At 41.2% G+C, this 24,233-nt stretch overlaps 1 protein-coding gene across 7 annotated transcripts in view; it reads right to left on the bottom strand.

Moving 5' to 3' along the window:
- The window catches only part of CRACD (capping protein inhibiting regulator of actin dynamics), a 166,907-nt gene that overhangs the window by 33,074 nt on the left and 109,600 nt on the right, over positions 1 to 24,233 (bottom strand). For all 7 annotated transcript variants that reach the window (XM_074904849.1, XM_074904848.1, XM_074904850.1 and 4 more), the window contains one exon: positions 13,380 to 13,548. In XM_074904849.1, the coding sequence (XP_074760950.1) occupies positions 13,380 to 13,548 (169 nt within the window). The remainder of the gene's footprint in view (positions 1 to 13,379; positions 13,549 to 24,233) is intronic.

The following is a 24,233-nucleotide window of genomic DNA, read 5'->3' as shown; positions in this document are numbered from 1 at the left end:
AGAACACATGGAAACAGTCACAAAAAACCCCGCAGTGAATTAACTCAAGACTTCTCTCTACTGTATCCCCTCCAAATGCTTTGTAGATATTCTGGATATTTCAGAACTGTGTGACTGAGCAATTTTGCTAGCTACATGTCCAATAACTGCTAAAAATGTTCTAAGAATTTTGCTTAAATATCTATGTAGGCTAAAGTACATTGGTAAAAACGGATTTGCACATTGTAGTAACCTAGTTTCTTTTATGGGTGAGTTTAAAGAACATCTAAGGTAATTTCCAGGCCACTTGAACTTTCTAAAAGGTCTCTTATCCTACTCACTTGGAGTCCACAATCCTTTCAAATCTTCCCAGCTGTGAGTTTGAAAGATTATGTCACAAAGGTCCTTTCTGCACCTCTTTTATCACCCTCCTCATGTTCTACTTTTGGAAAGACTGAATTTCTTTTAAGTCATAATACAGTATGAATAATTGAGTTTCCTTCACTGCTACCACCATTCCCACCTCTGAGGTTTTTCTCAGAAGCCTTTACACAATAACATCCTCACAATCCCCATCTACAGACCGTGCTTCAGAAAGCTCTCCCCGCAATTAAAAAGTATGCTGACATCAGGAATGGCTTTCGATAAATTCATGGTATGTCAGAGACCTGGGCTACAGTCATAGCCATGGTAGAAGGTATTACAGTGTCAAACTGCCATATCACTTCCAAGAGATGTGGTAAAACAGTGATATCAGTTTATGAGCACTTCTGTTGATAATACTGATGATGACACTTCAGAGGCTGTTTGTGCTGCAAATAACTGAATCACCATCTGACTCACTTCCAGAAACCTGACAAAATTAAATGAATTATGGATGTGCTATACCAAAATACAAAGTACTTTTAGCAAATCCTTAAAGATGTTCTCTCTGAAGATGTGTTGCAATTCAAATATCATGTTCCAGTTTCAGTTCCAATACAGAAATTTTAAAAACAAATTTTCTCATACTCAAGGCAAAGTTAAATTCCATTCATTCTCAGGAATTTTCTTTGCCACACCTGTCTCCCTCTTCAGACTCCTGAAGATAGGCCTGAATACTTGGTTTCTCAACAAAACTAAGAGCATATTTTTCACCTTCTTTTATTAGGATTAAATTCTTAAGAACTACTACAGTTTTGAGAATATAGGACAGGTTCTTTGATCCACATGGGCGTTGGCACAAAAAGAGTACACCAGGATATGTCTTTATCTTGAGGGTACTCCAAGAGCATAAAAGTACAGCACAGCCAAACTTCCCATAGGATTTTTACAAATAACGAAGCCAGGAGTGTCAAACAGGTGGGAAACAGAGCAAAACATGGAGTATGAGAACCACACCACATCTTGACCATGGACAAGACATGAACTCCTACCCCAGGTTTAACTGCATTTAGCTGTAAAAAGAGTCGCCTCAAATACATCTTGCCCCTAACTAGCTCTCTTCTGCACAAAATTAATGTTTATCAGTCTTTTTGTTTAACTCGGTGCTGATAAATTCATTCTCCTGGAAACAGAGAACACCTTCTGGTGTATTTCAGACTTCTGGAAGAATCCCAGAAAACCTGAGGAAAAACAGATTACATAGATATTGGAAGTATCATAGCTATAATGTATCTATATATTAATATGGCTTTCAAAAACCTCTGTTCAGTAACCCCTCTTTCTGTTACTCACTCTTGCTGAGGCGTCTGTGTATACTAAGAAACTAGGAAATGCGAAACAAATCCTTCACAGCAGAATGAGACTACCCTGAGCCTACAGCCTTACTCCTCTCCCATGAAGACCAGCAAACTGAGAAAGATTGGTCTTTGGACTCCCATCAGCTATCAGCTGCTAAGCATTGTTATCTGTTTAGGATGCAATTTTCTGTCAGCTCTAGATATTCCAACAGGACTGGGCAACATAACACCCTTTCTCCCTTTATCCTTCTCTCCATGTATTCCCATCACTTCTTTTGTGCTCGCTTAGTGCTCACAGTTCACATGAACTTGGAAAGAGTAGGAAAACTGCAGTCCAGACTTCAATCAGCATATGCTGCTGCGGGACTGCACCCTTAAGTACATCAGAGTATCTGTAGGGGTAATACTGCACAGAATACAAGGCTAAGTTTACCTCGGTACTGGTGGATATTACGTTTCAGACCCCATTTTTCTGCAGAGCTATGTCTCCTCTCAAGGACAAATGTGGGGTCCTTAAAAAGGGGAAATTTTGTCAGCAGGGAATGCCGACGTCTCAGGTCTTGCATAATCCTGTACCAGTGCATTACTGTAGTACAGAAAGCCTGCACCAGCAACTGCCTCTTCAGTGTGTCATAAATGTTCCTCCCACTCTGATATTAAAGAGTTAGAAATAGAAATTGGAAAATAAAGAGAAAGAATGAGTTGTTCTGTTCTTTCATGTTTGTAGAGACTGACTCCAAAAAACCCCAGTCTCATGACTTTCACTCTTTTAGATTTCCATTAGAAACCAATTCTGTAATTGTTAGAGATTAGAGTCAACTTTTTAACGTAAAGCCGTTTTTAAGACTAAAAAATTCACAAAGCATGCAAAGCAGAATGAATTTGGTTTAGCCAGGTATTCATTTTTAGTACAATCCCTTCAAAGACATGTGAAAGTCACCTCCCAGAACAGTGCCCCAGGGAAATTACAAGTGAAGTGATAGGTTGCCTTTACTTAATGTTTTGTTTTAAAAAAGAAATCCAATTCCAGCTCTTTGCATCTCCCATAAATGTCCCCAGGGCAGCAAAAGATGAAAAACATAAATTGAATTTTCCAGTCATTCCAGAGGTGCATTAATACTGTAATAGAGGAAAAAGGATTGTAATTCTGTGCTGTATTTTTAGTGTCCTCTCTTTCATCTGTCATGCTGAAATGTGAGTTTGGTTCTAACTCATGCCTGGGTGAGAAATATTGTTCATGCTGCAACATAACTCTGAGTTACAACTGTGCTCAGACAGCATATTGCTTCATTTGTGTTAACAAACCCGTAAACATGGCCCTTACAAGCTGAATAAGCAAAAGGGAGATTCATTTAGCAGGGTAGTTGAAGGACTCTTTTGCATAAGGTAAACTTAAGAGAACATTTCTGTGCTCAATCTAAAGATGTATCCATATCACCTTCAGGAACTACTGAACCTCAAGACACTAACTCTGTGAAAACTGCATTGCTATGACCAACCAGCATCCCACTGATGCCAAGGACCTGCTTTTTAGCCTCTGTATTAGTAGCCCTGCTCATTTCATAGACATCATGCAACATTATCTTATACAAAGCTCCAGTTTGGTGTCATTAGGGGATCTGTAACGTATGAACTTAACAATTTATTTTTTTTTTAAAGTAGAGATTGAGTCTAGCTCGAAGTAATGTTATGCTAATAATCAAACTAAAATCATAACAATTAAGGGCATAAAAAGTAAACATGGGAAGTATCAGGGCCCTGAGTGCACTAATAAGCTTTAACATCCCTGAGCAGCATCACCTGGGGCCTCCATCCACACACATGGGTCCAGGACCTCTATTTAAGATCACATTGAGGTTTTGGTCCCTGCTGGAGCTATGCTGAAGGAGTGCCAGTCTCCAGCTCAGGCACAACTGTACCTGGCTATGAAGCCTCTTGATCAGACTTCAATTTACAGACTGATTTCCTGGCTTTCTTTCTCAACTGTGGACCTGTGGTGTGATCAGTGGATCTGATCCTGACCTACAGACTGACTTCCTGGTTCAGACTCAGACCTGCCTTATCATCCAGATACAGCCTTATCTGTACTCCTAGTTGGACCTGGCCACCATCCCAGCATCTCTCCTGCTTGCCTTGCTTAGATACTGTAGGATTTGACCCTGGGCAACAAGGCCCTACCCTGCTGTGGGATCCCCCTTGGAGCTCCACTCACCTTTGCTGAGGGAGCAGCCCTGCCCTTGCTGCTGTCTGAAAAGGTAACGAGGTGGGACTAGATAGTTCCTGACATGTGAATTTTATGTAATTATTCACCAAATCATCTAATCTTGGAAAGTCTCAGTATCCAGAGAAAGGCATCACTCTGGTTTCCAGTAATTCTGCAAGTGAATTCCGAACGTAGCTTGAAGACTGTGGACAGTTCACCAGCTATCACAGAAATATGCAGACTAGTGGAAGGAACAGGGCTCTAAATGGTCCAACTTTCACACTTGATCTGGCAATCCACTGCATGTTACACTATTCTATCTAATAGCAGCATATGGTTATGCAAAATTTGCTCTAAAATATGATAAAACATACAGAAAAGTGAAAAGTCTACATTAGTTTTGACAGGAATAAGTGCTATACAGTGATTGCACTTAGCTCATAAGGAAGGAAAGGAAGAGGAAATAAGATGGTGTATTATACTACAGGTGACAACTCTGCTTGGTTCAGGAGCCCAGTCCTTACACCTTACCAGCTGCTAAAAAGACAGTCACCATGCAGAATCTGAAAGGAAATAAAGTATATGATGATTAGGGAAGGGAATGCAATGAAAATATCTGAAAGGGAGGCAAGGGAGAGGACAAGTGGACAGAAAGGCAGCCTAACCTTTCAGGGAGACTAAAGCAAGACAGCATATGTGATGGAAGAAGTCAAGACCATAATAAAAAGAGTTCTGGGATTACTGAGGTGAAAATGAAGCTAGTCATGATCAGGGCTGAGGATGAAAGACAAGTTAAAAAGGAGACATGGAGTGAGACATGGTATAAAATGTTGGGGACTGTTGCAGAGACAAACCCACTGAAGAATTCTCAGGATCATATACAAACTGCAATGTATATCGTGAGGCATCTCTGCACTTAAGTAGAAGCTTTAAAAAAAAAAAAAAAAAAAGAGGCAAGCTGATAGAATTTAGTGCAAATTTCTAGTAAGTGACAAAATGCCACGTACTTGAGAATAAAGCTTCTGGAGCACAAAAACTTAAGCAAGTTGGCAACAGGAGGGAGGAAGGCAAGAGTTCAGTACTGGGTTTGCACGGCAAGATTTTGGTAGTGTGGGGTGGGGGTGCTACAAGAGTGGCTTCTTGAGAAGCTGCTAGAAGCTTCCCCCGTGTCAAGAGAGCTGATGCCAGCCGGCTCCAAGACAGACCTGCTGCTGGCCAAGGCTGAGCCCATCAGCGATGGTGGTAGCACCTCTGTGATAACATTTAAGAAGTGGAAGGAAAACCTGTGCAATTGCAGCTGGAGGGAGGAGTGAGAAACATCTCTGCAGGCACCAAGGCCAGTGAAGGAAGAGGGGGAGGAGGTGCTCCATGCACCAGAGCAGAGATTCCTGTGCAGCCCATGGTGAGGCAGCTGTGCCCTGCAGCCCGTGGGGGTTAATGGTAGACCAGATCTCCACCTGCAGCCCGGGGAGGACCCCATGCTGGAGCAGGGGGATGCCTGAAGAAGGCTGTGACCCCATGGAGAGCCTGCACTGAGCAGGCTCCTGGCAGGACCTGTGGACCCATGGAGAGAGAAGCCCACACTGGAGCAAGTTTGCTGCCAGAACTTGTGACCCCGTGGGGGACCCATGCTGGAGCAGTTTGTGAAGAACTGTACCCATGGGAAGGACTCACACTGGAGAAGTTTGCGGAGAACTGTCTCCCATGGGAGGGAATCTCACGCTGGAGCAGAGGAAGAGTGTGAGGAGTCCTCCCCCTGAGGAAGGAGGGTGGCAGAGACAATGTTTGATGAACTGACCACAACCCCCTTTCCAGCCCCTGTGCTGCTGGGGGACAGGAGATAGAGAAAGTAGGAAGCTAAGCCCAGGAAGAAGGTGGGGTGGGGAGAATGTATTTTTTAGGATTTGGTTTTATTTCTCATTATCCTACTCTGATTTTACTGGTAATAAATCAAACTTTGAGTCTGTTTTGCTTGTGACTATAATTGCTGAGTGATCTCTCCCTGCCTTTATCTCGAATTACGAGCCTTTTGTTATATTTTCTCTCTCCTGTCCAGTTGAGGAGGGGAGTGATAGAGTAGCTTTGGTGGGCACCTGGCGTCCAGCCAGAGTCAAGCAACCGCAAGTGTCAAGAAAAGGTAAGATCAACAAAAACATTGAGCATGATGTTAGTCTTATGTTATGTCAAGACACCTGGGGTCATTTCAGGATGGCTTTCCCCACTTTTCTGCCCTGACCACATGCCACTCAGTACAGATCAGAAATGGCGACTCATAAGGTGGTGGTGGCTCCTAGTCCTGTGCTGTTCAGCTGCAATATAAATCACAGACAAGGTAAAACAGCTCTAATTTCACCAAAACCCATAATGAATCCTATAAAAAGATACATGCAAAGAACTGGGAAGAGCAAAGCTGTTCTTTGTCACTTTTTCTGTCCTGGAATGCCCCTTCATTCCCACAATACAAGTTGTAACCCAGAAATAAGAAACTTCTAAATGGATTTGTGTCAGCTTACACAAGTGAGGAAAAGCCAGCTGTGTTTTCTTTCTAGAAGCCTTACAATGTCCGTATGATTTTTTGCTTGGGCTTGAAGAGATACTTACTGAAATGAGAGTGCTGATAAGATGAAGTCTCCAGGAGAAGGTGGACACCAAGCACCACTGCACTGCACCAAGGCACTCCCACTGGAGTCAGGAAGGCACTCAAAATTAGACACTTACAAAGGAAATTAGGAGACTGACAAAAGCCAATTGCAGCAACCAGGATAATAAGCAAAAGAAAAAAAAAAAAATGCCCAGTGTATGAAAACCAGATGTGACAAAGAGAAGATATCTTAGAAGCTCTTTGAAGCTCCAAGCAGGTATACAGATCACTTATTTTTTTTACTGTTGGTCTAGATTGTTTCATACAGAACTGCCCAGTGCTGCATCCCCATGGAAATGTGTCAAAGCAGTGGCTTTCCAGAAGTAATCAGGACAGTTCCCTGGACCCAAACCACAGAAGTTTTTGACTTTCTAGGTATGGTTGTTTTCATGTTTAGCCAGTACCTTCAATCCATAGGTATTTATGAATGTGTAAGTATTCTACCAGCTAATAAACAAATACATCAAATAAAGTTCTTATTCTCCCTATTTTAACAAAGCAGGTTATTGCAAGTTATCATTTATAGGTTGTTGGGTTCCCCTCCTCCCTGCTCACAAATTTAGAAACCAAACAGCTGAACTGTTGGATGAATCATTTTCCTGAGATCAAATGCTCTAATAGTCATGCAGAAAAAACAATACACAGACATTAGAAGTTTATACATTAGGCTTACAAGTTTGAGTCAGAGGCAAAAGCAAGACTTCACTTTTGAAGATTTGAAAATATCATGAGCTGCTTCTGGAAATTTTGGGACAGATTGTGTGCCAACAACTGTCTGCTTTATAAAAGTCCATCTAAATGAGATGCTGAAAACACTGTAGCTTGGGGTCAAGCCTTTAGTGAAATCCCTGAGGTGGCCTGGAGCAGGAACATGAATCTTTGCTGATTGTCATCTGCAGCAAATTGAATGTTTATAGGTAGCACAGGACAATGCTAAGAAGAGAAGACCATAGCATCCATCCTACTATTTTCACTATCTTCCCAAAGTAACATGGGAGACTTCATGTGAAGCGCATTACCCACTGAAATGACGTGAAAATCTGAGTTGCAAGGTGAACATGCCATCAGAGCAGGGGATGGTATTGCTTAAAAGGCAATAAGAAGTCCAGAAAGAGACTGAGCAGTTTCTCCTGATTGGGGATTTTTTTGTGCCTTACTTGATCAATCACCACATATTCTTTCAAGGTACATGTCAGATAATTACCTGAGCAATAATAAAAGAGTCACTTGAGAGATGAGGAAAATATAATTACATTTATTTTTCAAGCCAGTCTCTATGACAACGAGAGTGAATGCCACTGATCAGTAGTTAGTAACCAAGGCCACAGTTGATGCAGATGAGCTGTTTTCATTCACATGAAATGCAAAATGAAAATTAAATATTCAGAAACTAAAATGGAGATACAAGAGATGACTGAATAAATCCTAGACCTAACATATAATATGCTGCTATAGGAGAAGACTACAAATACCTGCAGAAATTCGCAAGCTGTGCACAGTTTTGAAAAATCAGATTAATAATTTTGTTTTCCGAGGTAAATACTCAGCTGGGAACAATCATAGAAAGAGTGGTTGAGCACTGAACAAGCCTCTGCTATCTCTAACTTCTGTTAAAACAGCCACAAGAATGCAGGTCCCAATCTGCACCCTCCAGAAGAACCTGCATTTATTTTATTTGGCGTATGTAGATATTCTCTCAAAGCTGTGATGTTTCTGCTATGCATATACGCACAAACCTGGTATAAATGGCATGCACGGTGACCAAGTTCACCTAGGCTAAAACCAGATGTAATGTCAAAAGTACACCTAGTGCTGTTTTTTTTCTCCCCCCTGTTTTTGTATGAAGATAAAAGTTAGAACGGTGGCTTTCTTTGCATTATTTGTTGCCATCATTCCATCCTTGCTTACAGAGGCCCAAGTATTTGCTTAGTCCTCCTCCTATCAGTAAAGAATTCATAAAATGACTCCCCCTTATCCTTTACATACCTCTGCAATTCATCATTTGTTTCCACCTTCTGTAGACTTCTTTCTCAAATTTAAATCCATTAAAGAGATGGTGATTTAGCCATGTTAATAGCTACTACTTCCTATCCTTTCTCTGCCTGAAAATTTGTGCTTGTGCCCTTTGCGGCCATTCAGGCACAGAATTCAAAATTAATGTAAAATTAAAATTTATACTTTACAGGCCAGCTACCTCTTAGATAAATAACAACAGCTGTCTGGAATTTATTGTTGATACCACAATTCAACTAATGGATCAAATCTTGATCATATTGTTTCCCCTCTAAAAAATACTTTGAGGAAGGCTACTAGCAGTCAAGTATCTACCAAGAAACATGCTGTGCAGGCACCCCATCCCATGGAAGCCCTGACCATTCATCACTAGCATTGTTTCCACTGGTGCCATTGGCCTCTTTTAAGCAGAGGGAAGCCACAATTGCACTATAAAACCTGGCAGCTGGTATGAAACCACTGTCTCCTTTCCACCTTCAGACTGTCTGTGCCATTTGGACTCAGGTGTAAACTACCAATAAAACAGCCCAACCCACCCAGTTTCTGACAAAAAATAACTTTAGCAAATTACTAAATGAAAGCCTCTTAAGACAACAACGAAATGCACTTTTTCCTCTCTCCCCAGTCCTTTTTTCTGCTCTTTTCAAATTGAAAGATTGACTCTTGGCACTGGCTGACAGACTGCCTGGAGAAATTCAGGAGACTTTAGTCCTTACCAGGAGACAATCACAGAACTCGCAGCTCCAGACAGATGTGTGACCTGACTTGTGCTGCATCTTTGTCACTGCATCCACATTTCCCAGGGGGTAGGCCCCAGGGTGGCAACTTTCCATCACAAGCAATAAAACTCCTGATGCAGCTTAGGAACACACCGTGCTCCTCGCCCCAGCTTTGGTCCATAAACAGTTTATTGCTTATTTTGCTTATCTAGATAGCCTAGTGATGAGAACTGTACAAAACATTTGCCTTAAACTCACATGAAGCCTGTCTTCGAGTACAGACACTGGGCAAGTATTACAAAAAGTACTGAAAGATTTTCCTTCAGCTCGCATATACCCAGTTTATATTTCTAGAATTGAAGTTCCCTGGCAAGATGTCAGGACAACTGTCAAGTAAAGATAATTTTTCAAGTTCTGCTGGTTAAACTGTCAGAAACCAACTTCATGTTTGCAAGGGAATGCTTCTGACTTCTACAATCATGGAAGTGACACAATATGATCTTTCTGAATTATCTGATCAACTTCAGCAAGAGTGCAGCTTGAATAGCAAATACCAACTTTGCTTGCCAAAAGGAGGCATTTTCAAAGAACTAATACAGTTGAAGGAATCACACATGTGGTCCCTACAAGCAGAAAAGAAGCTGAATAGTAACTGCTGTACAGTTTAGCACAGCCCTACTAGGCAAAGAGCTGGGCAATTCATGGTCCAGTCCCAACAGCAATTCATGCTGACAAATTTCAAACAAATACTGTGCAAAGTTGTTTGTGAGACAGGAAATCTCTCACTTTTCTTCTTCACAGGCAGTCTTCCTCAGCATACAGAGAGCGCCAAGATCTTCAGGTGATTTCTTCATAATGAAGATTACTTTATGTAGATGACCTGAGAGCTTTACAGGGATTATGTGGAACTTGATAGGGATTTACAAATAAAGGGGTCCCATTTCATGGACTGGCACAGTCAAGAGACTAAAGTTTGCTGAGAGACTTTTCCCTGGAAGATCAATGTTGTCACACTTCAGTCTAAAGACATGACAGGTCTAATTGCAGGTCCTTTGGAATACTGCATTCAGCCCAAGTAAAGGCACTCTACTGTACCCTCTACAAGAAAATGTTAATTCCCCACCAACTCTGCACATCAACCCAGAATGACAAACTTTTTGTAGAGTGCCCTTTCAGATATGTCCTTACAATGCTTGCTTAGTGTCAACTGTGACAAATATAAAATCTTATAAAATGCCAAATCACAGCCTCAGAACAGAAGCTTCTGCAGAATTTAGTGAAGACCCACAAATGCAACTTAACTTGTCTTGTAATAAACACTTCTAGCTCCCAGCTCATATGGTTACAACAAAGTTAATGAATACAGTTTTAACTTTGTAAACTCAAGAAGGGCAGTATAAAAGTGGATAAAGGAATTCCAGTCTTTCACAAGGCAGGGCAAGACAAATGGCAGTAGGAAACCTCCCACCTGGGAATTGCAAAACAGGGATGAATAAATAGGTTGAAGTGTGCATACATCAGGATACCAAGCAAGTTATTTGCATCTGATGAGCCCAGGAAGTATCTGTAAGAAGGGATGGACAGACAGATCTCTCAGGCTGCTTCCAACTCAGCTAGTCAATCTACACCATATGCAGATTACCTAAACTGCTCCCTCTACATCCGCATTACCTGCCAGAGCAGTCTCCATTAGAGATTCAGGCATTAGCTCTGAGCAGGCTTGTAAGCCAATACAGCACTCAGTGAAATACTAGCTTAGGTCTTGGAAGCAATACAGATGTATTGCCTATACTCATTTATTTGCTTTCCTCTATCTCCCTGAAGGAGCTTCTTCCCTTAATATCTTTTCAAAATAACAACTTCCTCTCCCCAAAACAAAACCAGAAGTCCATATGAAACATCTGCAGATAACAAATTAACATACCTTACAGATTGATGAAGAAATATAGCTCTGTAAAGGGAATGGGAACATCCCTGAACTTTTGTTGGAAAATTGGAGCTGTTATTAAGCTTTTGTAAATATTCGGTCGTTGTACATTCTGTAAGAGTTTGAATCAAATGGTTTTATAAAACTACTCAGGATTTTGGTTACATAAATATGCTACTAGTTGCTTATATTTGCTCTAGACCATTTCTATATCAGTAGTGGAATACATGGCAATGTATTTACTGTTAGACAATTTGTAAACAACTACATACATTATTTTACTTAGCCTAGCTTTGCATTCAATTCATAAACATTTGAAATTTTACTAAAGGCAAAAAACTACAATGGATGGAAGCGTGCTGCTGAAAACAGAAAGGGGTGGCAAAACTAAGCTCCCCAAAGCACTGCACTGAACCTCTATGCTTGTTGTAAAGTGAGTGGCATGGCAAACATTACCTGAAAACTGAAAATTATTATCAAATCCCACCCACATTTGCACCATGAAGCCTGACAGGGAAAACGGAATTTTCACTGATTATTTCTAGCAGGTTAAAACAGAAGAACCTCTCACAAACCACAGTCACAGAAAGAAATGTTCCACTTGAGATGAGACTCGGGACCCTTCACATTTGCTAATCTCCTGTGATTTAAACTGTGCAGTCTGATTTATTCCACTAGAGGCTTAAATTTAATGCCTTTATTAATTAGAAAAATTAATATGTTTAAAAATGCAAGCATTTAGCAGTCTTACAAGGGTCTGTCACACCTTCACTTCACTGTTGGAGAACAGGACAAGTTCCCATATCACTGTTTCTGGGTGCAGCACTGCATTTTCAGTTACACTGAACGGGAAATCCCTGATAGCAAGATGATGCCCTTTGTTTTGCTCTTCTTCACTAGTCTGCTCTTGAGGCAGTGGGTACTGTAACTTCCAACAGTTGCTCAGCATCATGCACAGAGGCAATGCAACGCAAAAGCAGTCAGTTGTATCTCTATCTAAGGTGTGGCTATGCTCAGCTTTGATTTTCTGAAAAATTGGGACAGGCAAAAGAGGAGTACAAGACTGCACTGCAGAAACCAAAGGGGAAACCTAGTACTTAAAGAATTTCACGAAATGGAACAAACCATCCAGAAACTCAGAGAAAATAAAGAAAAATGAATCACATTTTCACAGCTGTGACTTTGCACCACTGAAAATACTGTGCAGGGTGATGTTTATGATACACATTTCTTTCTTGAGCAGAGGAATTTGGTATGGTTTTTTGATCCTCTCAGATATTTTGTTAACTTTCAGATACTCGCAGTCCCCAGTATAAACAGTTCCTTTTTTTGGAAATGATTTTGACCAGGAGTTAACTAACCTCTCTGAGACTTTGAGTTGGAAAGTGAAATAAGTATTACTGACCCAATCAGTTTGTGCATCTGGTCTTATTTGTCGTTGTTGGAGTGGGGTTTTTTTTGTTGTTTGTTTGGGATTTTGTTTGGGGTTTTTTCTGTTCTGTTCCTAGTGAGAGACTGCTGACTAGTTAACTCTGTACAGTTTCTTTTTCCCCACTATTTCTAAAGAAAATCCTCACACTGTCATCTGTTACCCTCTCTTGTCACTGGAACATGATCTGATTTCCAGGCGCCTCTCTTCCCTCTCTTCCTTGTCCTCTACGTTCAAACTGGATCAGAGTAAAAGCAGCCTGTCTGCTGACCCCAGTTACAAACAAAAACTGTATGGGATAGACCAAAAGACGATGTCTGTCTTGACCCAGAGATACCACCTTGCAGGGAAAAGCACACAATAAAGTATCTGTAGCAGCCAGTTCAAGTTTCCCTTTTCCCAGTTTTAAAAACACAGATGCCATTAATACCTCTGCTCAGGTGTTCGCCATGAAGTTCTGTTAAATCACAGAGCCAGATTCAAATTAATTTCTGCTTCATCCTGGGATTTCTTTTTTGCAGACTGGCACATGTACCCAATAAGTAACACATGCAAGAAGCGAGACCTCAGGGTCTACAGCAGCGGGTGTCACTTTCAGAGGAGGGACAGAGATGCACGCACTCCATGAAAAGCGGCGTACAACCTGCTACCACTCAGCAGAGGCAGAATTTAAATTTAATTCCGTTAAAAGCAGGGAGAACAAGCCTTGCGTTTGCAGGGGCTGGCAGCAGACCCGTGTGCACTTACCTCAGACCACCGTTTGGCTCTTCATCGGAGGAGAAGGTGCCGTTGCAGACGTTGCCAAAGGAGTGGCTGGGCTTCAGTTTGGCTTCCTCGCAGTCTGACGCAGGCTCTCTTTTCTTCCTCTTTCCAAAGAGCTTCTTGAAAGGCTGGAATTTGCCTGCTTTTTTCTTGTCTGTGGATTACAAGACAAACAGGCGCAGGGCTGAGGGACGCGGCTCCCAAGCACGCACCGCACCGCGGCAGCAGGTTCAAAGGAAGAATGAGGTCAAAGAGCAAGTCACCAGCCCGAAGCAGCCTGGTGCTTGCAATGTAAATGCAGGGCTGCAACTCGCCGTTGACGTGTCATGTTGACAAAGCAAAGGTAAGAGCATTAAAACATCTGCTCTAGGGTTTAAGGATCTGCTTGGAGGTGTCAGTGCAGCTGAACATTTGGATGAAGAGAAAGGATAATTTTGCAGAGCCAGAATATAACACTGAGGCTCGTTTTTAGGCTTTATATCACACTTTTGTCCTTTTCACCAAAAGACCACCACTGCTTTGGTCACCCCACTTCGGCAGGTGCTGGAACTTCTGATTTGAATTAAAAGCAATTGAAAATAACCAGCTGTATTTTACTTATATGCCCTCATAACTAGACAAGTAAATTTACAAATTAATAAAGAGACCAGGATAAAGTTCTGTTAGTTTGCTGGTGGGTTACTTCAATAGACATCCAGCAAAGTCAATACATTTTTCTGACTTTTTTTTCCACAAGTAACTGAGGACAGAATTTGACCAAGCATTTCTTCCTTGAGATGCTTAAATTTTAAAAGCTCAACCAAAAAAAGCACAGCAAAAAGACAAAACAGACATGAAGACAGAAACAAGAAATAAAGAAGTTAACCAGAAAGAAAAAAAGTAACTTTTTTTCCCCACCAAAGGCTGAAGAAAATAAAGGGAATTTCTAACTACTTTTCCCACCCCACATCCATTAAAAAGGACTACCAAGAACTTCTTGTTAGCCACTGCCAAGAAAGGGTTAACTTCTGAGGGTTGGGATGCACCAAAGAATTACTAAAACACCACAGCTGTCAGAGCTTCATTTCTTTTCTGCCTCTACTTAATTTTGCATTGAATCTACTTAAAACAAGCCCATTGTTTGGGGTTTTTAAAAAGTAACCCCAACTTTTAGCCTCCTATCACAATCCAGTTTGAGAAGCACCATGTTGTACTGATGACAAATATTTTCATCATCTATTTAAATCCCTATATGTGCTTTTCTCCCAGGCTGTATGCATACACACTGCCTCAGCACACTCTACTCCTCATATGAGCTGCTGCTCATCAGAAAGCAGTGGTTTGGTTGTCAAGTACAGAGAGGCCCCCATAGGAATGCTTGACCAGGCAACATGAAAAAATCTTCTGCAGTGCAATAGTATTCTTCAGTACCACATCAGGCTTTATGTTCTACTCCACTATACTCTGGTATGGCAAAGCTGTATCTGCGTAACACCCCTCTGTAGTTGCTGGAGGCATAACTGCAGAGTATTTAGAGAGAGAAAATGCACCCAAGCACATTGTGACCTGGCTACTTCCAGTCACAAGCGGTTTCCAAACTATCACGGTGCCAGCGAGCCTGAGCTGAACCCAGAGGTGAGATCAAACCTATGCAAACAGCAAGAAAACTACTCTTTGTGAATCTATGTGTACCCAATTATGGATGAAGTAGGAAACCTCGACTGGAATTATAAAGTGAAAGATGCAACAGATAGTAATTATGGGTTTCCTTTACAGATCTCCAAGAAGTTTACACAGGTATCATTCTTTTCACTAGGCAGTCAAGATACATGGCATTTGCGCAACTTCATTAAGACAACAAGGAATCCTAGTAGCAGTGTAAAGATAAAAAGCTGAAATATGAACCTCAAATTCAGACCCAGCATTAGAATTTTTTTATCGAGGATTGCTGATCCATAGTAAGCAGATGAGAAAAACAACAACCACTGATGCAGCAGTTTTATCAGTGCAGAAGAAAAAGGGGTACAGAAGTTTACTCTCCCCGTCCCCTAGCTCTGCTTTCCATAAACTGACCAACTCACATCTCCAGCTAGATCAATTGCTTGCTGCTCAATTCTGACTTTAGAGAAATATATTCTTATATGAAACCCCAAACAGACAGGCAGGCAGTCATGCAGAGAAAGAGAGAAATTATTGCTCGAGGCCACAGCTGCCCCAACCCTTCATGCACTTCAGAGACTGCTGGCAAAAACTGGTAGAACATACAGGAGAGAAAGCATCAGTACCAGACACAAGACTGGGCGAATTCCACAGTTCCTACCTCGCCTGCTTCCTCAGCCTTCTTTGAAAGGAGGAGGTTGTGTGATGCCATTTCTGCTTGTTAATGTAATTTACTGCATAAATCAATTCAACTACAGTGTTTTTAAAGAAAGGTTCTGTATCATTCATCCACTTTACCCTTGTCCCCTCCTCTTTTAGAGGTCCTCATATATAGCTGTGAATTACCTCATCAGCTCTAAATCTACTGTACTGATTCACCAACTATGAATCTAGGTGTTGAACAAATAAGACAGGTCAACACAGCTTTCATTTCATCAAAATGAGTGAAAGCCAACATGGTTACCTCCAGCCAAGATCTGCTTTTCTCCATGTGATTTAATGTGTCCCTTAGCTGTTTCCACACTCCATACCCCGTCATCACAGTTGTCACATTACTAAGCGTGAATTCTTTAAATTAGGCTTCATGACTCACTGCAAAACCAATGAACACCCTTCCCTGCACAGGCTGCACACACTATTCCCCATCCTGCCAGCACAGAGATAAGGAGCAACCAGCCCTTGCAGGCTTCTAATGAGGCAATGCCTGACCACTAAGGCAAAGTATATTTATGTAGATTTTTCACAGAAATCTTATGGAGTAAGATGTGGGATGGTATCACCTACAGGATAAAATGTTTCCTATAACAGCAAAACAAGTACAAAAGGGAATTTAACCTTTTGACCAATTGTCTGTGGCAATGCAACAGATAACACCCTGCCCAAAAGCCTTTCAAGTCTCTAATGTTAGAGCTCAAACAGGACTCATTCCTCCTGTCTATCTGTACTGCTGAAAGAAAAAAAAAGGGATAGGAAAGGCTGAAGGTTGGAACATGCAATACTGTTGACTTGTATCAAGGACAATTGCTGAGATAGCTGGGAAATAAGTCCACTTACACAGGCCATTTGCTTTTCTCCTTAATCACTAGAATGAGAATCCTACAGATCCAGACACAGGAGAACATGGAAATCAGCAATTAAATCTTTTTTCCTGTCTGTTTGACAAGCCTCTCTTGTTCAAATCACTGTAAACAGTTAACAGTAAATCAGTTTTGAATCACAGAAAAACATGAGGTGTGAAGGTGACAGATAAACAAGGTTGGATACATTAGCTAGAATAACACAGCACATATGGTAAACGCTCCCTTCTCAGTTTATTCCAGAAGAGTAGCAGAGCAGATTAGAATAATCTTTAACCCATCATATAATTTGTCAGATGCATAAAGACATGTAGTGCCTAACACAGAGCCAGTTAAAGTGGAGAGCATCGGTATAATGAAACCAGCACATGGCCCCTCCAGTCCCAACAACAGAGGGGATACTGATAGGTGCAGCTACTCCTCTCGCACTCTTTCAATCTATAGTGCTCTACAAGAAAGATGAAGGCTGGTGCAATGGGCTTTATTGACAGTAAATCAGGCACAGCCTTTGGACTCCAGCTGCCAGCTTAGCAACACACCAGCTGACAAATCCCCATAAGAGAGCCTGTAGTTGAACTGCGCAAATGTCACCCCAATCCATTGGGATTCCTAGGCTGTGATGCCTTTCAAAAACTGCATAGAGTCCTCAACACAAGCACAGGTCAAATAAAGATTTAACTACCACTCATAGAGGGAAGAGCTTTAAATATTTGGGAAGAGAACAAGCAATGTACCCCAAACAACTGGGTACACCACCAGATGGGACAGAGATGTCAACACCACTGGAAACATCTGAAAAATAACTTTCAAGCAAAGCAAGCCTCAAATGAGAAAAAGAAAATCTCACATAATCATAGAAGAGACACCTAAATACATAACGAAGTGTTGGTTCCTTGCAGCTTCTCTCCTGGCTGTAGTGCTGGGGGCACTCACAGTAGTGTGGGTGAGAAAACCTGCTGGGACAGACCTCTCCAAGCAGAGCTGACCAAGGAACTGCATCAGCTGGTGGGTAGAAAGATGATTGTTCAGGGAAAAATAAATAAAAGGAAGATTTACAGTGACTTTTAAAAACTGATGTTATTGTGGCCAAAATTTTTCAAACCTCAGTTTTGCAATGGGATTTGCAGAGATTTCACAAACTTTTGTTCATTATGTGAAATACAGCACCTGTCTCCAAAATAATGTGTTCCTTGTTAGTGAACTTAATGGCTATAAAATATAATATAAATATAATATATAATGAGGATATGAATTATTAAATTCAATAGGAATTTCTATAAAGTATGTAGAGAATGGAAATCCACATGAATGCAGTGTTAAGAACTTCATGGCAGGGAGAGGGCAGGTGGATTACTGGGCTGCAGGCACAATGCAACAGCTGAGGTGGAAAAGAGAACTAAAAAGAAGTTAAGAGGCTAAGTTGACTGATCTCTAATCACATCTCTACAGCAGAAAGAGGCTGTTATGATGTACATTGCCAGTATCAGTAATAAAAATACCCACCTTGATTTTAAGCTAATGGTATGTTTATTCATGCTCTTTTTAAAATGACTCAGGATAGCTGCTACCGTAAGCATTGCCCTGTTGAGCCCTGGGGTGGCTGTGCATCTGCATTCCCACTGAAAAAGCCACCCTGCCTCCCCCCTGCCCCATCTGTTCTCATAGGGCACAGAGCTTCCCCGCATAAACTGGGAATCAGCACTTGCCTCCATCTTTCCCACCCACTCCACATCTCAGTACATCCATTTCTGTGAGTCCTCAGAGCTACTCATTATTGCTGATAACATTTGCATTCAGAGAGGGAAGCAGCACTCCCTGGAGAGGTCTCTCCACTCCTCCAGGAAAGGGAAAACAAATTGCTTGGGAGCAAGGAGGAGGAGGGCAGGCTCTGCTCTGCTTAACCATGTTCTCATGTTTTAAAACAGGTGTGAGATCCTGTACATACTGTAGTTTGTCAGACTTCACAGGGCAAGTTGGTTTCTGGACATTTTCTGCCTCCATGACCTGCCCTTGGTCCATTGCCCTCTCTTTCATAGGTAGCTGAAAAGAAAGTTGGGGTTGACAGATGGACAGTGTCCAGATATACAAAGCAGACACAAACACCAAAAAGCCCGAGGAAACATTTAAGATAACACAAAGGGAATAAAGATTGACCTAAAAAAGAGTGATGCTCAGATTCAATAATATAACTTCCCAGCAATGAGTTCACCCGTGTGTTTAGTGATAGCATGTAACACTCGCAAAGTAGACAGTTTGCAAAAGTCCTGTGTTGATAGAGAAAAGATGAGATAATATGACGAGAGATTATATCAATATCTGAGAAACATTAAATGAACTAAAATGGAGAGGGATCAATGGCGACAAATAGTCTCATGAAACACCTAGGCAAAGCAAAGGAAAAATAGCATGCCAATGCTTGTCTGTTCTTCCAAGAGTATCAAGTGATCTTATAAGAGATACTATTTCTTGCAAACCGTGTCCCACAGAAAAGATGAGGTATTCTTGGATTACCTGATATAAACTAGTAATACTACCTAAAGTATCCATAACACAGCAAGAACCAATCTTACTTTCCAGAAACGTCTATGTACCCTTGCCACCCGCAAAAGCAAAAACATTTCCACAAATTACCACCCATTTTGTGATTTTTCTTCCTGCCAAAGGCTGTATCTTCCAAAGAAACTATAACTAGCTGAGATAGTCAGCTGTTAGGAAACACATATGAATCAGCATAATAGAGTATATTAATGTTCAAACACCATATAATACCTTATCATCCAGAGCAAGAAAAGAGGTATTTCAACACTTCTCTTGACACAAGGAAGTAACGGGCAAGTAAAACCTTATTTTACTTATTTCAAGGCAAAAGGACTTAACTTCTGCTGCAGGAGGACTGGCACAGTGGTCTTTAGCAGCAAGGAAGAGATACTAATGGAGAGAAGGAGTAAAGAACAGTTTTGAAGTTTAAATGACAGTAAACAGAAGAACCAAAGCCAAGTAAACACTGCTTCTATCCACTTCTTTGGTCTTGTTTACTCTTGCTGGAGTCTCACCTCCCTTCCATTTTGAGCTTCTGTCTTCCTCTTTTTCCAATCTATAAATTAAAGCCTTCCCAGCCAGTCTTCATATTTCTGGGCCTGTTATTAAGTATCACTGTGAGTGGTACTAGAGGTCGGAAAGTCGCGTGTTCCTCACCCAACCCTTCATTTCCTCCCTAATCCATGCTGCTGCCCACCTTGGGAAGCACCTTTGGGATGGGGAAGACACTGCTCTTTGAAAAACACGGCCAGACCTAGAGCTGGTAGGTCACTCTGGGAATGTGTGGGGTAGGCTGGGGATAGTGGGGATTCCCAGCAGGGAAGACGGTATGACAAAGTCAGTACAAACTTCAGCACCTTACTGCAGGCAGGGAGCTTCCTTCTTTTTTCCCAGCTTTCGGGGGGGAAGCCCCATGTACAGGTCACACAGTGAGTAGTCAGGGGGTTTAAAACAACTTGGAATACGCATCTTGAGCACAGTGATAGCAGCTAGCAGAGATCACACATATAAGGACACTTGCGAAAGGGTTAAGTAAATGCAATAAATGTTACTAAGGTACTGGGCTGCATTGCAGAACATATGGGATAAGATAAAACTTGCTTATAATAGCTCTGGGCTCAGCGATGTATGTGAGACTTTTAGAAAGGAAGAGACCACAATAGCTTCTGATTCACCACAAACATTCATCCATTATGTAACAGAAGGGAGAAAGTTTTATTTTACTAGGGCAATACTTATTAACTCAAGTTATTTGTGATGGAAGACCCTTTTGGTATGCTGTGTTTTGTCTGAGGTTTCCAGATTGGCATTAAACACTTGAGATCAACACAGTAAAGAGATGTTGACTCATTATTTCCTTCACAGAGAAAAAAAAAAAAAAAAAAAAAAAAAAAAAAATTGTAAAACATGGGATTCTCTCAGAAGGTTCATTTCTTACATGAGACAATTCCTTCTTGAAAGTATTTATAACCTGAACTACTGGCCAAGCTACAGATGGGAGGATAAACCTCCCAAAGGCAAAGCAACTTGCCTGAGGCCCTCCTGCAGAGCAGTGCAAAGTCCAAGGAATACAACTCAAACTGGCCAAACACCTCCCTGCTGCCCCTCCCCAGCTGCTGGCGGTCATTTGTGCCTCCTCAAGGCTGGCACAAGCTCTTGGCAGACTAAGATCCTGCACTCAAATCTCTATTACTAAGATCATTTCTGCAGGGGATTGTGTTATGGGAACTGCTTTTTCTGCCCCTCCAGCCCCAAGTCCTGTACTGCACCAGTCAACACTTTTGGATCATATCACTTCCCATTTTTTCACTGGTGAGAGAAGAAGCATTTCATCCTCACAGAAAGTACTGGATTACCATATGAAATGTTAATTTTCAAGAAGGGAATATGAAACTCGTAGATCAAACCTCTTCAGTGATAAGGCACAAGAGCTAACAGCGTGCTCCTGACATCTATCAATAAGACAATGTTGAGAAGTATCTTGAACTTAAAGGAGAGTCAGAGTGCCATCCCAGAAAGACTGGATATCTGGAAGTCTGGGATAACAAAAATGAGAGGCAATGTTGAAGTATTATGTACAAACTCATTCATTTAAGGCATACTGCTCACACATTCCTCTAATAATCTGACCCCTATCAGCTAGAAATGGATGAGAAGACAGACCTGTCCACAACAGCTGATCACAGAATAATTATAAGCCAGCACAGTGGTACAGCTACATTAAAAAGAAGTCTATGTAATACTATGGAAAAGGCTCCTGAAGCTGACAGGGGTTGGCACCTGAGCAAGGGGGTGGAGAGCCAACTGGCTAATAAATCACTAGGTGCTAATAAATCAAGGCTGAAAGCAAGTAGGTACAATCCAATATATTTTGGATTGGGATTCAGAATTTTTTCCTTCTTTTATAAGGGAAAGGACAAACTAATACATTGCTGAGGTGTTCTGACACAGAACAAATTCTTTCCTGAATGTCACAGGAAAATTTTATCTTACTGGATAAAAATTTCTTGTCATGGTGCAAAAATCAGATGCAGTAGTTCTGTTTTTGCTGCCTAACACAAACTGAAACTAATAAAGACATTCTGTGACATACAGCAGCTGCAAGCACTAAAGCTAGCAATTTATGAAGCGCTTTCAAAGCAGTGTCACTACTCAGAACAATAATAACCAATTAATGAAGAAAAACAGATATTTTTTTTTATTCATTGTAACTGGCAAGTGTCAAAAAATGGTTTCAAATTATTTTTTTTATTTTCCTACAGTTTCAGTTTAATGTACTTTTACAATGACAAACATTATGAATTTCATCCTTGTAATTCAGATGAACTGATGAAATATTTTAAATAGGTCAGATGAAATGAAGAGAATCAAATTTTCATTCTATGATCTTACTTAGTCCCTGGTCATAAGGAATGTCCGATTGTTAAGGGGTTTTTTTTTGGAAACTATTAATATACCTTTTGACTTAGAGCAGCTCCATGGATCACAAGGAAAATTACCACATATGTTATATGAAGTAAAAATACATTAAAAAAGTTCAGGCATAGTTCTACATATAACTTAATTGGAGGGGAAAAAACCCCAGACGACATTACTTTATGCCTGTGTGTTGTCTTTCAGAGTTCTGAGAATTATAAAGTGATATAGAAAAGCCAAGAGTAAAAGGGGTCTTATTCAAACCAAATTACCAACCACTGCAGTGAAACACTATTTTAATAATTGCCTCATTAAATTTTACAAAGGTAAAGCTGAACATGAGGCAGTAAATCCATCTCCCCTCCCCAAATTTAGGGGGCTGAAATCTCAGAACCATCTCTAAATTTTTCAATTAGTCACAAAAAACCCATATTTGCGTGACCTATGAGCCAAGTAAAATCTGAACTCAAGCTGAATTTGTCTAAAAGAACTAAAACACTTGCGACCATCTTTGATTTTAGAGAATTAAAGTCATACTGTTGAGGTTTACAGCTGGGTAGCAAAGTAAAGAAAAACAATTTCTTAAGAAGAGAGCTGCATGAACCATGGCATTTAGAAATTCTCCAGCTAATTTTGGTAAAAAAGCAAAGACCAAAGGGAATGCTTGCATGGTGAAAACCACAGTGGAGAGCAGTAGGGAGCTGGGAAGGGTTGGTTGTTTGTTTTTTCCTGAAGAAAGCCAAATCTCAAGCACCCTGTTCTGTTGGGCAAGGTGGTCAGAAGGAATCATGGCACCCATTCCCCAGACTGGCCTATCACCAAAATGCCATGGGAAATAACATTAGTCAGCAGCACAGAGGGTGAAAAACCTGCACTGTGTTCCCCTCCAAAGCCTGGAAATGCCGTGCTCCTGCAAAGAGCCACCTCTTCTCCTGAAGCTCTGCAGAGCCAGGGCAGGAGGACACCTTCACCTCCTCACTCCTCCTCCCCCTTTCTGTTGCACACTCTCCTTCCTCAGCTACTCCTCCAGGTTCACTCACTCCTTCTGATAAACAAATTCTCTTTGCACAAATTAACATCAGTTGTGGCCAGATTAACACTCAGGACAGCTAGCCAGAGTCTGTGAGTGCCTGTATATCCAACACCTGGCTTTTCACTGTCTGAGCAGTTTTCATTACATACACAGACCCAGGTTATCCCCCTCCTCAGGAATAGCAGGCACTACACTGAGACATTCTCTATTCTGTTCAGGGGCACTGCCTCCTGGGCATGCAAGCAGGAGACTCAGCTGCAGATCCTCAGATACCAAAACATGCCAGACCTGGGTAGATCTTCACTGCAAGACAGAAGAGGTTTTTCCTCTACTTGCTCACGGCTTACAATTCCTCCTGCTCCTCCATGTCTTCAGTGACACAGCCTCACCTCTGTGCTGCACAGAGAACAGAACCCTACTGCGCTTTTACAGCTGACATGCTGCTATTTCAGTCTGCAGTGCATCTCCCTTCTGAGCACCAAGGACAGACAGCCACTTCCACCTTTCTCTGAAATTGCTAATTTTTGTAACATAGACTACCATAATCTAAAGGATAAAATTGGTATCTCAGTATTGACTTGGATGCTATAAAGAGAAGAGCACCATCTGAGCCAGCACCTAACCAACATCGTGGTTAAATGTCAGTATTTGCTGAAATTTAACTGTTTTCAGTTACTGAATTTCAGTAACAAGACTCTGAGTGGTTGAACAGACCATGGTGACAAAAATGTAAAATTGCTCATTAGTATTAATCATTAATTATATTAGTATTTCAAACTTCAAAGCATTTTACAAACCATAACTAAGTTGCTCCTTATTCATCACTTGTCCCTATACGGCAAGGAGGCAACAGACTGAGCCACAAAGGTAAATCTCAAACAGCTTTTTACAGAGCAGAGTCAAACACAGGACAGGGAACTTGTAGAACCGTAGCTTTTCCACATCCACACTGGAGCCCTCAACCTGGGTTGCCTTCAGCACCCAGGCCAAGCACTGACAGAAGATGTGCGTAAGACATATTTATTAAGGGAAGAGGACTGTAAGTCTTGAGGTTGAAGTTCCAGCAACTTCATCAAACACTAGATCTGCTTTAGAAAAGGAGCTTAAAATTCCTTATCTTGTCATCAACCTAATAAA

This window comes from Athene noctua, chromosome 4 (assembly GCF_965140245.1).
Source record: "Athene noctua chromosome 4, bAthNoc1.hap1.1, whole genome shotgun sequence".
NCBI lineage: Eukaryota > Metazoa > Chordata > Aves > Strigiformes > Strigidae > Athene > Athene noctua.
Note: the sequence above shows the minus strand (reverse complement) of the source record. Positions and strands in the feature narration are given on the sequence as shown.